This window comes from Chamaea fasciata, unplaced genomic scaffold, assembly GCF_029207755.1.
Source record: "Chamaea fasciata isolate MVZ Bird 193981 ecotype frontalis unplaced genomic scaffold, bChaFas1.0.hap1 SCAF_3, whole genome shotgun sequence".
Taxonomy (NCBI): Eukaryota; Metazoa; Chordata; class Aves; order Passeriformes; family Sylviidae; genus Chamaea; species Chamaea fasciata.
Genome location: NW_027094088.1, coordinates 26563415 through 26580384, shown reverse-complemented (window position 1 = coordinate 26580384; position 16970 = coordinate 26563415). Strand labels below are relative to the sequence as shown.

The 16970-nt window shown below is 47.4% G+C and overlaps 1 protein-coding gene across 1 annotated transcript in view; it reads left to right on the top strand.

The window, feature by feature from the left end:
* The window catches only part of MDGA1 (MAM domain containing glycosylphosphatidylinositol anchor 1), a 139715-nt gene that overhangs the window by 99782 nt on the left and 22963 nt on the right, over positions 1-16970 (top strand). Inside the window, exons 11-12 of the mRNA XM_066180403.1 lie at positions 13116-13293; positions 14336-14359. Coding sequence (XP_066036500.1) covers positions 13116-13293; positions 14336-14359 — 202 coding nt within the window. The remainder of the gene's footprint in view (positions 1-13115; positions 13294-14335; positions 14360-16970) is intronic.

The following is a 16970-nucleotide window of genomic DNA, read 5'->3' as shown; positions in this document are numbered from 1 at the left end:
CCCTGGGTTGTCACTTCAGATTAATTCCATTTCCCTAACCTTCTCCAACCATTCCGTCTTTGATGAGACTGGCCCTGTGCAATGCCTGAGTAATTGTATGGTCTCTGTTTGTACTTTCATCCTCTCCATGTTGGATAAACATTCCCTGCTGTCTACAAAACTCATCTGGGCTTGGGAGCCGGCTGCCACTTGCCTCATCAGCCAGCCAGAGCATCATTAATGAGAGCTTCGGCGGTGGGGAGCCTGCATCCCTTGTGGGGAGGTGACAGATAACAGAGCTGTTGGGACTGACATAGGACAGGGGCGCTAGCAGGAATTTAATGACTGTGATTAGAGTGGAAGGTTAACTCTGCTGATGGCCATCCCAACACAGCGGGAGAGGTTTTATGCCGAGGCCCACGGACTGTGGATCTGTATCACTTCATTTCTGCCTCTGAGTTGTTCTTTTTCTCTCCTCTGAGCCCACTTCGTCAGTGTCTGTCTACAGCTGCCTGTCTTTGGCTTCATCGGCTCCCGGAGCCGGCCGCCCCTCCGAGGGCAGGGCAGGGAGGTCTCTCCCTCTGTGCGCTGAGCAGGGATGGTGCTAAACAGAAGGGGGACAAAGGAACAGTGCACCCGCCCACACTTTCCCCTAAATGTTTGCTTGAGAATGCCTTTGTGTCCCAGATTTGAAAAGGCTGTGACTGCAGAAAGGTGATGTACTTGAGCAGGTGGTGTCTCTTGCAGCAGCCCAGCCGCTTATCCTGGGAGGTGAACAAAATTCCTTTTCTTCTGCACACGAAGCCATGGCTTCAGGCAAAGATTCTCGGGAAAACAAGCAGCTGGCGCCTTGGGGGTTGCCTGGGGGCTACACCTTGGAGCGGGGGTGGGACACACCAAAGGCTTGGTGAGGAGGCAGCTCTGCACAAGGCAGAGTTCCATGTGGCAAAACTCACTTTACAAAGGCTCTGACATTTTGCTGGCTCCACAGCACAAAGCTGCCATTGCCACGGCAACCATTGCAGACCAGGCTGGGTCCATAGCCCTCATCCCAAGGCTCTCTGGTGCACTGTGACTCCACTGGCGCCATCCTGTGCATTCCCACTGTCGTATTGCAGTGGGTTTTTCAGCTGGGGGATGCTGCAAGAGCTGAGGAGGTGATATCTGATTTAGGACTTAATTAAAAAGCAGTCAGGGCTATCTTAGTTTTCATACTAGAAAATGAAAAGCTTAAAGAAGAGTTGCAGCTTGTGAGCTAGGGAGGTACCCATCCTGCTCTGGAGAAAATGTGCTTTGTGGTGCACTGCCCTGGTGTTACCTGCAAAAAAGGAATGTGGTGCCACATCCACCAAAAATCCCTCCATCTGACAGGGTGCTGAACTGAACAAGCCAGTTTGATGTCCAGGGTAGGACACAGACAAGGCACAGGGAACAGGGATGTGTGAGTCCCTTTACCTAAAACATCACAGTCCCAGCTAGCTGCAACCAGGAAAGGGAGTGTGGCTTTTCCTGAAGCAGCACATGGTGGCCTTGGCTGCATGTGAGATGAAATACTCATGGGGTGTGACAAACCACACCCCTTTACTGTTCATCACTGCACTTGATACGGGCTCTGCTGGTCCTCTGTCACTGATGTTAGAACTGGGGACTCCAGTGGCTTCACAGTGTTTGCCCAGCTCTGAATCTCAAAGCAGACCTTCTGTTGCAGGATGGCTTATAAGTCACATCTGTCAGAAAACTTCTCTTGTCCTCTCTTCCTTTTGCCTACCTTGTCTGACAGTTTGATGTTTGATCACAGGCTGCTGTCATATGGGATGTCAAATCAACGCAATTCCATCTACCTGTAGAACCAGCCTCTGTAGTCGAAAAAGGTCTTTTTTTAGCTCTTTTTTTTTTTTTTCAACTTTTGTTCAGGCAGTGAGAATAGGCAGATTATATCTGTGCTCTCAAGACAATTGCAGTCAGTTGTGCTAGTGGCCTACATGATGCTGGGCAGGATTCATCCCTTAGGAAAACGTGGAAAAGGATGCAGAAATAAGCCAGTGCCAGTGGGAGGTGTGCTTGGTGGATGGTTTGAACAGCCATCATGATGGCTTCTCAAAGCCAGGGAAAGCAGGAGAGGGGAGAGGAGGCACTGCCTTTCTAGGCTGCAGGAGGAGGAGGGGTTTGGGACTGAGCTGGCTGATCAATAACAAATGGTGGACAAGCAGTCCTTGAAGCTTAGTAAGATTGCTGTGCAGGACCTGGAGGTGAAGCAGTGACTTTGCCACAGGCATGTGGGAGTGAAGACAGCAGGATCTTACCTCAGCTGTGCTCTCTGCTGCCTGGAAATGGGACACACCATCAGTCACTGCAACTGATAGCACATTGAGCCGTCTCTCTTTTCATCCCTAGCAATCTGTCACAGAAGATGCTGCTAGAACAAGGTCTTCCACACCTCTGTTCTAAGGGAAGATCCCAGGATAGCTGAATGTTTGGTGGGGGGGGAAACAAGGAGCTTTTTCCATGTTTCATTTTTGTATGTTCTGTTGGCTAAGAAAGTACAACAGCAGAGCCTCCACCAGCACAAAGGAAAGGAATTTTCCCCTAGCCATTACTCACTGCCGGTGGAAGTGTCTGCCTGGTCATGGCTGTTGTTGGCTCTGTCAGCCAGAGGATCAGGGTGTTTTCTACAAGGGTGGCCAGGGAAGCTTGGCACAGGCCTGACCAGCACTGAGGGGTCAGGTGTGATTTCACTGCAAATGCCTGGTAGCCATGGGATAAGGTTTACTCCTCCAGTAGTCTAACAGTTTCCAATGCCACTATTGGGACTTCTTCCCTTTACCCATGAGAACTTAGCAAATAATGCTTAACTACTGAATTAGTTTGATTAATTCTGGGGTTTTTTTTACATTCACAAATTGCTCTTCAGTATGATACATGGTTTTCCTGAGCTGGTTTTCCCTAGTCCACAGATCATTTGTAATCAGTTAGTTGTGAAAATTCGTAATATGAGCAGTGGCAGAAAAGTTGTGCTTCAGTCTTAAAGTATCATCTCTCTTCTGTGATTATCCAAAGTAAATAAAGGGTAGTTTGTTGACCTTGGCTGGATGCCAGTTGTCCACCAAACTGCTCTGTTATTCTCCCCTCCTCAGCAGGACAGGGGGAGAGAAAATAAGATTAAAAAAAAGAATGTGGGTCAAAATAAAGTCAGTTAAGTAACCAACAGCTAAGGCCACATGCAGAAAATCAAAGGAAAACAAACAACTGATTCTCTACCTTCCATCAGCAAGCAATGTCCAGCCACTTTGTGGGTAGCAGGTCTTCAGTACATGTAGCAGTTGCTCTGAAAGACACATGCCACAGTCATACTTTCATATCCCTTTGGTCAACTTGAGTCAGCAGTCCTGGATATGAGGTCCCCTCCCAAGATCTTGCCCACCCCCACACTACTGCTGAGGGGACAGTGTTGGAGAGGTAGCACTGGTGCTGTGAGAACTCTGCTTAGCAGTAGCCAAAACACTGGCATGTTATCAAGTTCTTCCTAGCTGCCCACACTAAGCCCAGCATTGTGAGGGCTCCTGTTGGGAAAGTTACCTCTGTCTCAGCCAGACCCAAAACATAAGGTAACCTGCCCAAAACAGGGTAGCTGACAGTGCTAAAAGGTGTCTTGCCATTCATAAGGTGCCTTGTAGAGAGATTTTGTCTTAACATTAACTTTTCATAACTATTGCATCTAATGCCATTCAAGTACTTGACTGGGCAAGCGAGAAAGCAGGATATTGTTTAGCTTTTCTAGTACAAGGGAATAATTCAAGCAGATGTCCCAGTTTTAGCTGTGTTCAGAACAGTTGCAGTGGCTGAGAAGAGCAATTCAAATAATCTTGCTGGAAAGGCTCATACGATCTTAAATCACATCTAGAAGGAAATTCTCATGTCTTTCTAGCTCCTCACACCACTGTTCAGTGTTCGTTTTGGGTAAGAAAAATGTGAGAGAAGAGATAATCAGATTCCTCAAACCAGTAGACCCCCTCATAGCAGCCTTGCAGGATACAGATGTTGCTTTCACACCACTGTGCTTGTTCGTATCCAGCAGGCTCTTGGCTTGCGTTTTACAAAGCTGAGTACAGAATGAAAAATGCTTGCCAGGTATCAAAGTCAGTCTTTTTTGTGCATCTCTCATCCACACTCCTTCAGTGGCTTCAAGGCATACACACTAGTATTGAGTCTTTCTGAAGGTCCCTGTTGATAGGCTGTGATGTGGCTTCCCTGTTTACTCTGCTCATCTTTTATTTTCAGTAGTCAGTCCATGTTCCTCCTACTGCTTCACTGTCTTTTCCTTATGCACCTTTGTGCCTTTTCCTACTCCCCTTCTTATATTCCACTACTTCTTTCTTTTGTTTCTCTTTCCTTTTTTTTGGTTTTGTTCTTAGTTTTGTTTGTTTTTTCCCCTGGCTCTCACTTCCTAGAACACATTGGAGATGAGAGATAAGAGTGCGTGAAGGGGAAGGGTTTGGAAGAGAGATGTTGTCTCTCCCAAAGCTAGTCCCAAATGAAGGGAGTAGGCACTAGATGGATATTTGGGCTGTGTTTCCTAAAGAAATGAAGTTGGCAGCATGGAGCAATGTGAAGGGCTTTATGGGTCTCCCTTCATATCCTGTACTGCCTCTGCCTCTTCTTTATAGGCAGCCTAGAGGCTCTGGAATGATACTTACCTACATACCTTCATTGCAGGTACCAGACTGGAAAGTCCAGAGTCGCGCTAAAAGACTATTTCTGCTCCAGGGAGCATCAGCCCCATCCCTTATTAGTTGTTTTCAAGGGTGAGGGTGTCCTAACAGAGGGCTCTGCCAGGGTCTGTAGAGAAACAAAAAATGAAGCTCCTGTTGGTGGAGCATGTCCTGCTTGCGAGTTACATCCGCATTATAGGCAAAGCGTCTCAGAGCTCAACCTAACGGCAGCTGGGCGGACTTGAACTGTGCAGAGCCAAATAGTCTTTTTTTCTTAGAGCCCGAAGTGCTGACTGCACAGTGCACAGAGACATGGGTGGATCTGGCTGCAAGCAGATGTGTCCAATGCAAGGAAATGGGTGGAAGAGAAGACTGTGCTTCCTGATGTAGGTATAGGTATGAAGTTGGATCCAGTAAGGCACTGAGCAGTGCTGATTTTAAGATGTGAGGCTCAAAAGAGTCTGGAACCACTGATCTCTGCAAGAGGGGATGTGGAGGAACACGAGAGACATTGTCTCTTACCCAGTTCGTGCCCACACAATAGACAGGGAGGTGATCTCAGGCTCTGCAATGCACAGTCAAGAGTCAGCACAGGTAGCAACTTGCAGTAAGAGTAGAGAGCTTCCAGTCTGAAACAGAGGGACTGCTTGTGCCGTCAGGATTGAAAATAAGGCTGTGAGGCAGTAGAAGAGAGCCTCTGTTAAGGCTTGTACTTGACTGCCTCTCTGACAAAGTGAAGGCTAGGTCTGTTCTTCCTTAGACCAGGGAACATACGCTAATAAAATACATATTGCTTTCTGATCAGATCCTAATGAAAGACATTATTGAAGAGTGTGGAACAAGCACTTACAGTAATTCATGACAGCACCAATTTGGCTTCTCTAGGAAGCCATAAACTGCTGCTATTGGCACCTAATGAGGATGGGCAGCTGATTGCCTGTGCAAGAGGAAGAGAGAGAGACTGACTCCCAGTCTTGATGGCTCCAGCTGTCCTCAGAAGGCACTGAAGGCTGCAGTTGCTTCTCCCTCTGGAGTTGGGAATGTTTTAGCTGAGAAACTGGGCCTCCTGATAAAGGACAGTTCAGTAGAAAAAGCTTCCAGGACTCCTCATTTAGACTGAATAATGGATTTGGTTTGGGCATCCATCCTTGTTTAATCCCAGGATCTGAACCTGTGTGCTTGGCTGATGAAAAACATAGGCATGAATTTCAGTTCACCGATGTGCTTGTCTGAGAAATGCCAGCTTTATGCTTGCAATGTGATTATTTGTTCTGGAAACCCCTTAGGAGTAATGGTTATCAAGCAAGGAAAATGAAATAATCCAACTTTAAACTTACCTTAGCCCTTTAATTGATGAGGTTAATGCTTGACATCATTTCCATCCAAGATGGTGATTAAGTACTAACCAAAGAAAATATTTTAATTCAATGTGACAGGCAGAGCAAGTTTGATGAGAGATTATAAAGAAGCATCACAATGACTATCTTCATATCTAAACCAAATTTCTTCCCTACCCAAACAGTTTTTCCAGAGTAGGCAGGCATCTTCCCTGTAGCTGACACCGGCCAGAATTCAGAGTCCCCTATTAGGATTATGCTTTTGAAATTTTGTGCAGCTGACACATGGCTGGGAGACAATGCCACCTTGGTGAAGGATTAGGAAGGATTGGAAGAAAGATCTGAAAGACAGAAAACTATCTGAGTGGTTCTGGTGGGATGAAATGCAGTGGTACGAAGGCAGGGTCATAGATGCAGAACTGCAGGCTGGGAGCTCATCTTTGGAAAATGAGTGCAGTGAGCAAGTGAGTTGACTTCAAGGAGCTGCAGATAAGATGCAGGTGTAAGAAAGGGCAAATGCACTCCTAGGTGAAACTTGAGGTACTTCTGGGCAAGGTGGAGAAGTGCCACTACATCCTATATGCAGGGCTGGGGCACTGAACTCCAGGAAGTGGGATCATGCAGAAGAACATTGTAGAGTCAATCCTGGAGAGTCTGTGTTATGAGAGCAGTCACAGAGTGCTCAGCCTGCTTAACCCAGCAAAGAAAAGGCTGAGAGGTGGTGAGATTGCTGTCTGTAAAACATCAGGGGGTCAAGCAGCAGCAAGGGAAAAGAGCCATTGAAGCTAAAGGATAATACTGGCACAAGGTAACTGGGTGCAAGCTGCATGTGAATAAATTCAGTCTGGAAATGAGAACATTAGGGCGGTCAGGCTCCAGAACAGATGTCCAGGGGGAGGAACGGGCCTAAAGGGAACAAACTACTTTTAAGATAAGATGTGATACATACATAAAATAAATAAACAGAGGCAGCCCCTCTGGTGACAGGGGACTGGACCCTGTCAGCCAGGAGTGTACATCCCCTGCTGTGTCCTAGATTGTAGCCATGCTTTTGCCCTTCTCTGACCTCTGGGGGCAGAGGGGTTTTATCCCTCTGCCAAAATACAGAGATCAACCATCCAATTCATGGTGTTGAAAAGGAATGTCAAAGGCATCTTCCTCTGCTCTGCTCTGTGGTGCCAAGGTGACATCAAGGATCTCAACCCACTGCTGTGTGTCAGAGTGAATAAGAAGAAGGGGAAAGGAAGGGCCAGATTTGTGGCATATTTTTCCAGCATTGTGGAATATATTAGAGCCTCATGTTCAAGAGAGTTCCCTAAATTTTCCTATCCCCACCTCCCTCCTGACCCTGTTGCTGAGCGTTTTTCATTCCTCTTTTCCCAATAAATTACTTCTACCTGTGGAACTCTTCTGCTGATCTCTCATTCTCCAGCAATGGAGAATTGGATAATTTGCTTTCAATCTCTGGGACTATAAACTCTAGCACACATAAATTCTGTAATCATATTTCCTTTTTTTTTTTTTTTAACTTTAAGAAGTCCATGGCTTCTAAACTCTTTGAGGTTGCCTCTGCCACATATCCTGTAGCTTTGGAGGCACAGCTAGGGCAGGAATTGAGGACAGGGAGTGTTTGATGAAGTAGTGGGAGGTTTGGCATTGCAGAGCCCCATGTTCATCCCAGGAGCTGTTACCAGTGCCATCAACAAGCTCAGCCCCTTCCAGTATCTTGGGAGTATCTTTTCTGGCTGTCACCAGTTTAAGGCCACGGACACTGCCGGTCCCATCATGGTGAGGGCAGTGGTGTGCTTGTTTCTGGTCTTTGTGGGCAACACTCCCTTAGGAAGGGAGCAGCTGTATCTTAGCTGGACTTGGTTGAGATGAGGTCATCGCAGTCACAGCCACTGGGGAGATCTGATAAGAGATGACGCCTGCAGCACTCCAGGACAAAGCTGGGTAATGAAGCCAAGAATGCGCAAACAGGCTGAAATGGTACAAATGGTACAAATGGGAAGCTCTGTCACACCCTGAGTATTGTCTGTCAGAAGAGAAGTGCCCTTCTGCTACTCTCACCTTCTCCTGGCCCCTGGACCTTGCTAAACAGGGATGTCTGTGTGTGCTGAGAAACTGGGCAGCTTGGCACTGAACTTTGAAGACCACCTTGATTGCTGGTTGCTTGAAGAGTGCAGCCCACCAGCTGTACAGGCAGTGGAAGATTATTTTGTCCAGATTATTGCCCCATGTTTCTTTTCAGACCTTTTTGAGATACCTGTGCTTCCTGCACCACCAGGCTCTCCACAGCTCCTGGTCCAGTGGATGTCTGCTCTCCAGAGTGTCCTGACACTCACAGATGAGAGAGGAGGGGGAGAGTGGGGAGCTTAGGACACCCTCCCTGCACACAGCATTTGTCTGGTGTGCAGAGCTGCACAGGGAGCAAGGAAGAGCCTGCCAGAGGGATGGAGCCTGCATGCAAGGTTGCTGTGCCGCACTAGCCTGCCTTTATCTGCTGCCTCCTCTGCCTTCAAAGAGGCTGGAGAAGCTGTAGATGGAGCTGGGAGCTGTCCCTGCAGCCCGTATCTGCAGTTAGTGAGGATGGAGTGGGAATGCAGGCAGCCACCCCGTCTCTCTTGTGCTGCAGGAAGGAGCAGCCAGGGGAATTTGAATGAGGCTGAGAAAAAAGGGTGAAAGAGCAAGCATGTGTGGAAAGGATTTGAATGGAAATATTGGAAAGCAGAGCTAGTGCTTGTACCCTGAGCTGAGAAGTTGCTGAAGAAGCGGGACAAGTAAAGAGAGAATCAAGAGTGAATTGCAATGCTGGGTACCTGGATGCCTGCAAAACAGTTCCTTTGCTCTGATCAGCTTGTTGGGGGATCCACATGATTTTAATGTTCATTTTTCTAGCTGTTGTTGTTATAAATACCTTGGGGCTTGGTGATGAAACAGATTTTCTTTCTAATTTCTCCCTCAAACAAGCATTAATATACAGCTGGTTATGAGACCACGTGCATGGCTTCACAGATCACGCTAGTCTCAGTACAGGTAGGTTGTCATGGTGGTTCAGAGCAGAACCACAACACTAACTCTTGACTGGTGTATTTATTAATATCCTTTAGCTTTATTAAGGCTGCTAGCTGTTACATATCGGGTGTAAACATTGTTCAGTCTGAAAACATCATCCTGGCTTTTTCCTTTAATAGCCTATATAAACAGAAAATGTGGGTGTGGCAGTGTCATACCTTGGGCCCTCTGCTGTGACAGTGCCCCAGCTGCAAGTGGAAGCAGGGGGAGGGATACTGTGGCATCCTGCTTTTGTCACTGAGACTCTTGGGGTGTGTGTGTTCCTGGTCCGTGGGGCAGCTTGGCTGGCCGCAGTGGGGCAAGCACTCTGAGCATCCATCACGAGCTGACTCAAATGATATGACAGGGGAAAGAGCAGACAGTGCCCACCACCAGGGTAGGTGATGGTGAGGAATGAGAAAGAGCAGCCCCAGTTTGCAGCTCCCAGAGATTTGGTGGCTGAGTTGCATGTGAGTGAGTTCTCCCCTGGTCGCTAATACTGCTTTACAGGGAAAGGGACAGGTTGCATGCACTGCACGTGAATACACACAAACCACATAGGGCTGACTTTGCCCTTTGTAAGGTGTTTTTAGAGAGCCCATTCTACAAGAATGTGTGATATTCACAGCAGCCTGTGTGATATTCAGCTGGTAGAAACTGTGAATTTGTTTGGGTTTTTTCCTTTCCCATCCCCTTCCTCAGATTATTGGGACTGGAAGGAGGTAAAGGCAGAGGCGAGTCTGTGCGTTGCTCAGTGCTCTTGTTCTGGCCCCTGAGCCAGCTCCCTGAGCCTGGTGATGAATGAGCCTGTGGCATGAGCTCCTCCACTGAGGCTTCAGCGTCTCTAATAAGGTGGCCAGTGTCTCCCTGGGCTCTGTGCTGGCCTCTGCTATATTAACTGCACTGCAGCAATATTAAACTGGAGCACTGGGTCACCGTGATCCGAAGGAGAGATGCTGAGAAGGAAGAAGATACCAGGCTAACATGAGAACACATAGAGCAGGAAAAAGGGAAGCAGCTAGCAATTGAAGTGGATTGAAAAATGGGTTCCTACTGGACCGATGCATGCAGCTCTGCACAGACCTGCTGCTGGCAATCAGGGACGCAAAGGATGCTTAAGGAGGGGGATGCAGAGTCAGATCTTGGCCTTTATGTCTCTGTCTGCTGGACCTGTGCTAGTGACCGCAAGCCAGCCCCTGCTCCACATGCACACAGCAAGCAGCTGGCTGGAGCTGCCCCCTTTTCTCCCTTGCACTAATTTCATGCCCTTTAAACTGTGCTGGCAGCGCACCTGGCTCTTTCTACTGACAGCTGCAGCTAGCTCAGGGCCCATGCTGCTTTTCACAGAGAAGCCAGTCTTTCCAAAGACATCCAGGGCCAGTTGTTGTGATGCCAGGATTGTAGAGACTGTAGTAAAGATGTGCAGAGGGCAGTCTTGCTGGCAGCCAGTTTCTGTGTCAGTCTAAGTTGCATATCAGATAGAGACAGGACATATGCTGGGAGAAGATAGAGCTGCAAAGTATTTGGTGGAGGGAAAAGACCCTCTTAAAACTTTACCTCTGTGCATCAAGAGGAGATACATGCTGAGCCTTAGCTGTGCCTTTCCCATTACCTAGTGATCAGTACTCTTCTAGAAAGCAGGGAGGTTGCAGCCCATAGGAAGCATATGTGCCTTTAATTATTTCTGTTTTGTAGCCAAACGTGGGTGGCAGCCAGTTATTTATTTGGTTACACAAGTCCCTGAGGATAGACTTAACTGGGGGATCCAGAGCTTTGCAGTCCAGACTGGAGGCTGATTTCTCAGTTTGTCATGAATTAGATGATGTGGGAGAGTACATGATTTGACCTTGCTCCCAGAGGCTTTAGATACCCAAATTCCACCTAACTCCCAGCTGAGGTGGAATTTGCACTGTCTGAATTTTACCCTCAAGCTTGTCTCTGACTCTCCATTTTGTTTCTCTTCTAAAGGTTATGTCTAGATGAGGGAAATGGCTCCTGACCTCCTCCTGTTTGCTGGCTGCCTCCCCAACATCCCAGCAAGTGGCAGCCTGTGGGGAGGAGCTGCTGCCAGCCCTCCCAGTCACACCCTGCTCCCCAAAAAGACCCATGCCAGGGGCTGTACCACTCCAGCCTTCTGCTTCTGGCTTCTGACTACTCCCCTTCTACCAGATAATTGGGGGTCTGGTGCTAATGATCCCAGCTTAAGTCCGTGCCCCTGGGAGTCAGCTCTGCCACTGCCTGGCCAGAGTGATGGTGTAGAGGGCTGGCAGATGGGAGGGCTGAGCAGTAGGAATGCCAGCTGGGACGGAACCCAGCTGGCATGTGTGCAGATAGGGCATTGTTGATATGAACAGATCCTGGCAGCATCCTGGTGCCTCTAGGAACCACTGCCTTAGTCCTGCCCACTGGGACTGCTCCCAGGTGCCTTGTAGGGTGGCACCAAGCTGGAGGAAGGCACCAGAACAGCTTCCAGCCCTCTGCTCCATCATGCCAGGGGAGTAGGAGGAGGAGAGTGCAGCGAGTAGTTCCTCAAGCAACTTACACCCTGATCTGTTCAGGTACAAAGGTCTCCTTTGGGTACAATCTGTAAGGCAGGTGCAAAATTGTTTTTCACTGTCAGGATCACATGCATCCACACGTTCCCAGAGACCAGTCCCTGCCCCTTCACTTGGGACCAGCATCCAAACTGTGGGCAGACCAAGGTGGTGGATCAGTGGGTCCTGGCTGTGTTAGAAATGAATGGATTTTGGAACAGAAAGCTCTACAGCAGCAGCCATTGCTTTTGAGTTTGAATTTAGAGTTATGTACATGAGAGCTGGAAACAGGCAGAGGAGGGGTTGCATGTCCTTGGTTTTACTAAGCGCCACATTGGTGTTGCCCCCTGCCCTGATTTGATAGTGGCCTTCTCTTCTGCTTTGCCCTCACTCCATCATCTTGCCCCACACTGTCTCCACTGGCAGACTTGCTGTAAACCTTCCTCAGTGCATCCCAGCTCCAGTAATCCTGCAACTTCAGAGTTAATGACAAACACTGAGACTGCCTGTCAGGAGAACTGCCTTTGCGATGGAAACTTCAGCCTAGAGGATATATCAGAGGCAAGGGAAAGCTTAGTGAACACTGGACTATAGAAAGTCCTGCCAAAGGTCTTTTTACCAGCACCAGCATCCCCATAACATATCTTGCCACAAGGATCCAGGCACTGCACAGCGACAGGCAGGAAATTGTATCTTCACAATGTAATCCTCATTCTTGTTCTTTCCCAGCCAAGCAAGCATGACCATGGCAGGGAAGTTACACTGACATGTAATTCATCATTTTTAGTGGTGGTGATTTTGATGACGATATTTTCCCCATTGTTTTCTTGAAACGCCCCTGCTGCCTTAGCAAACTTAACAATGTTTAGCTGGTAGGGTTCAGCTAGCATAATTCAGCCTCTTCCAATGGGAATCCGAGGAAGAGGGAGCCTGTGAGTGACCCCAGAGAACAATCAACTTGAACTAGACCCCTTGCTCTGGTCTGCAGAGGCAGTCCAAGGGTGGATCCTATGGAGGGTCTCTGAGGAAGAATGGCAGTAGTCTGCTTCCAGTGAGACACCAAAGGGCCACTTGGCCCAGGCAACAAATGAATTAATTCTGCAGTGATTGTGATTGTGAACTGAAGGGTGACTTGGTGCAGTGCCATGCTGTGTTTGCATAGGACCTGGGAACACTAACAGGGGCGAATAGGGCTCATTTTCTCCTTCCTGAAACAATTGCTTCTGACACAAAGTTGCCTCAGGACCTGTAGTTCAAATTGTCCCTACAGTACTTCCCCGGAAGGACACCAAGGCTTCCCTTCAGGGAGAGCTCAGGCTCCTGATCACTGTTCTGTACCTGGGATGGAAATTTTCAAACCAATACTGCATGAAGATCTCATGGAGCAACCAGGTGTACATCTGTATCAGAAGAGGAGGAATAGGGTGTTAAATGATGGATACGATTGCTCAGGTTTTCAGTTGCAGGATTTTCATAACACTGTGGGTTCTTTTTCTATGCAGCTGTCTCAGAGAAACACCATCCAAACCTTTATTCCTGTGAAGAAAATGGAGAAAGGCCTGTTGCTGGAGCACATCTTGCCCAACCTGAAAGTGCCTCAGAGCTATGAAGTTCGCCTGACGCCCATCACCAGCTTTGGGGCTGGAGATATGGCTGCCCGCATCATCCGGTACATGGAACGTAGGTGTCTCCTCCTCGGTCCTGCCTCAGGCCTGGGGATGTGGGCATGCAGAGAGGTGGTCTTCTGTGACCCTTGGGTGGGTCTCTGTGCCCTGAGGAGTTCTGATGGCACAGCGCTATCGCATTCGACTGTATTTTGGATGCTGCCATCAATGCAGAGCACTAGAGACCTCTGAAGGTCAGTCTCCACTCATTCTTCACTCAGCAGCCCTGACTTGCACTCTGCACTCTGTGGGCAGGAGATCCCCAAAACCCCAGTCAGGCCATGCTGCAACTCCCTGTGGAACAGTGGCTTATTGTACAAGATAGCCACTGGATGCTGTGTATTAGTCACACAACCATAAAAGTAAGAGGATTTTGGGAGACTTCAATTATTTCCAGAGCTGAATGCATGATTCCTTTCCTAACTAATCACTCATAAAGCTGTAGCTCTGTCCAATACCTTGAATCCCAGATTATCTCATTGGTATACATTGACCATACTTCTGTCCCCATCATCCCAACAGAACACAGCTCTCACTATTCCCACAACTCTGATTCCTTTACTCTCCAACAGGAGTTTGGACCCTCTGTTTCAGCAGAAAGTACAGATCCTTCTCCTGTTATGTTTGCTCGATTTCACACAACCCTCTTGTCCTGTGGGCTGACAGTGTGTCCAGTGTCCCTAGCATACCTGTCATGTCAGTCTTCCACAGTGCATCAAACTGCTTTGATATCCCTCACAGATACCAAGCTTTGGTATCTAAGTGGGTGGTGTCCCACAGGGTGTTTCAGAAGGAAACAACTTGGGTGGCCGGAGGAGTTTCCCTATGATCCCAGGATCACCCCATAGGTGGGGTTTTCTTAAGGTCTCTTGCTGCATGGATCAGAGTGTCAGTGTCTTTTTCCATCACCAAAACAGGCACCAAGCACTGCATTCTCACAGGGATGCTGCCAGAAGACTCATGCATTTGTGACCTTTCTTGATGTGTTTGTTTTATTTTCAGACTTAGATTATGATTTGTGCTTTTGTTTTGACTTGTTTTTCTATTTCTTTTTCCAGCAATCAACTACCCCAATCCAACAGGTAAGCAACAAGACCTTTGTGTTAATGCTTTGAACGTAATGTAGGTTAGTCAAGTGCTCCAGCAGATCAGGCAAAACAAGCAGCTGGAATATACAGGTGACTTTTCCAAATCCTTTTTCCCCAAAAGAGGATGTAATTGCATATAGTAAAGCTTCCAGTAAATATTGCCATTTTTTATACCTCAAGTTATTGCCAGGAGATTTATACCAGGGATATGCCTCTCTCTCACACCTGATATCTTTGTGATAGAGTAGACTGTGATCCAGAATACCCACCCCCAAGCCCCAGCACAAACAGTCTACTTCCAGTGAGCAGGTTACTAAATGTTCCCCAAAATATCCACGTTAGGAATATTCTCTATCCTCCTTTGAGTAGAAATGATCCCACTTGCTATCTCTGCAGGCTTGTATGGAGCAGTCTCCAGCTCAGGTCTGTCTCTTCTTGCAAACTCTGAGCACAGTCCCTTTCTTCTTTTCCTTCAGTGTCATCACTGTTAACTTGCTTATTTACCTTCTGGTTATTCTTACCAAGATGCAGGTTTGTCTGTATTGAGCGTCCAGGGTTCCATTGATTTTTAGAGCAGAATACACAATGTGTAAGAACGATGTTCTTTAACATCAACATGACAGTGCCCATTGAGCATAAAAGAGGAATTCTAACTTGCTGTAAGTAGTGGGGGAATGATCTCCAGGGGATGCAACAAGGTCCCTGTGCTTTGAATGTAGGATGTAAGCCCAGGCAAAGCTCTTGGGCAGAGATAGGCAGACTATTTGCTAGTGCTCCATGGAAAGCATGGGGCTGTAATTCCCTGTTTCCAGCTGCTGAGTCAGTATTGAGTGGTTTTATGTATTACTCTAAGTGTAGGTAAGTGCTGCTGCTGCACTGCAGGGTAGCAGTGGGGAGGAGAAGCCAGGACTAGGTGATGGCAGAATCAGGATAGGAAGCTGTCTTGTCAAGGCAGCCACAAGGCATTAATTCTTGCACGTTCACACTCTTGAGGATGGTTTGATGAACCATACCCTGCCTGAGAGTAAGAGCTTCTTACAGTGGCAGAGGGATTTTGTGGCTCTAATTCCTGATTCCATTTGCTTTCTTTTCCTCACTTCCTGATCTACTTTAAATATTCTCCGTAGAAGACTCACTGGAAACACGGAGGATATTGACAGGGACCTACTCTAGAATGTGTCTCTCAGCACGTGCTGGAGGAGGCAAGTGTCCCAGCCCACAGGTGGAAGTGACAAAATCTGGCCTTTTGCCACTTGCTTTTACGCTGCGTAAATCACTGGTAAACCCAGAGCAGCTTCAGTCCTAATTGTGTCAGTTTCTTGGGGTCTTTGTAAACTGAGCCTTCATATTGGCTGCCTGGGGTAGCTTTGGCAGCTTGATTGAGTCCAGAACAACTGCAGGAAATCTGTCTATGGTGGAACATAACTCAGCCACTCCTGTTTTTCATGCAGTAAATCCAACACTTATGATTTCCTCTTGATATAACTGCTCAGCCTCTGGTGGATATTGGGACCTCTGGTCCAGTTGTGAGGGCCTTGCCCATGAGTTCACACCTTGAGACTGACTGCCTAAAATCGGACCTACCACACTCGCTTTCAGATATGCCCTTTCCTTTCAGACCTGCTGCCAGTGAAATATGAGCCCAAAGGCTTTTAGCTCTTTCTTTGGTCCACAGCTGAGTTCCACGACTCTCATCCCAAAAACATGGAAATCCCTCCTGCTACCACTTCAATTCATACTTCCCCTGCTACCATCACCCCCAGGGAAAAGTTCACACTAGGCTGCTGAGCCAAATTCTGGGAGCAAACATTGAAAGCTCTGGAGTGAAAGGCAAAGATTAGGTGATTAATGCCTCTGGCAGCCTGATCCAAGGGCATGCACAATGGTGATTAATTTACAAACTCTGAGAGTCACTTAATACAATTACTTCTTCATGCATTTTCTCTCTCTCAGCCTAATAAGATGTTAATAACATTGGGGCAGGCATGCGTGTGGCATGGTTACAGAGCCAGCTATTGGGTTATAAAGGAAAAGCAAGGGAAGAGCAAAGGAAGTGAACAAAAGACATTGGGAATTTCAAACACTTATAGGTTACCAGTAAGACTGACTCTTAAAAATTGGTTAATCTGGTACTAAAAAAAAGAATTTGTATTTTAAAAACTGCCCAAGAATTATCTTAATTCTAAGATTGTACCTTCAAGTTCCCTTAGAATAACTGATTGTTTTAATGTCCAAGTTCCGGTGCTGGAGAATCTGCTTTGTCCTTAACTCCTCTTCAATTTTATTTGGATATAACTTTTGCTGTCTAAACTAAACTCTGGAGTGCTGCCCCACAAGCCATTCCAGCTCCTCATCACTGGATGTTTTGGTGTCCCTTGTTTTATCAGATGTAACCTTGTACCCTTGGTGATGAGGTCATTAAGAAGTGTATGGGATAGCTGGCTTATTTTTTTGGTTGGCCAAGGTGTCTTGCCCTTTCATAGCAGCAACACTGTTTCTCACACACCTGCAGTCTAGCTGTGTGTGGTGCTAAAACCATGATTTCAGGACCACGGGCAGGTTCAGTGGGTGATGATCTGTAGCAGATATAGACTGTAATTGAATC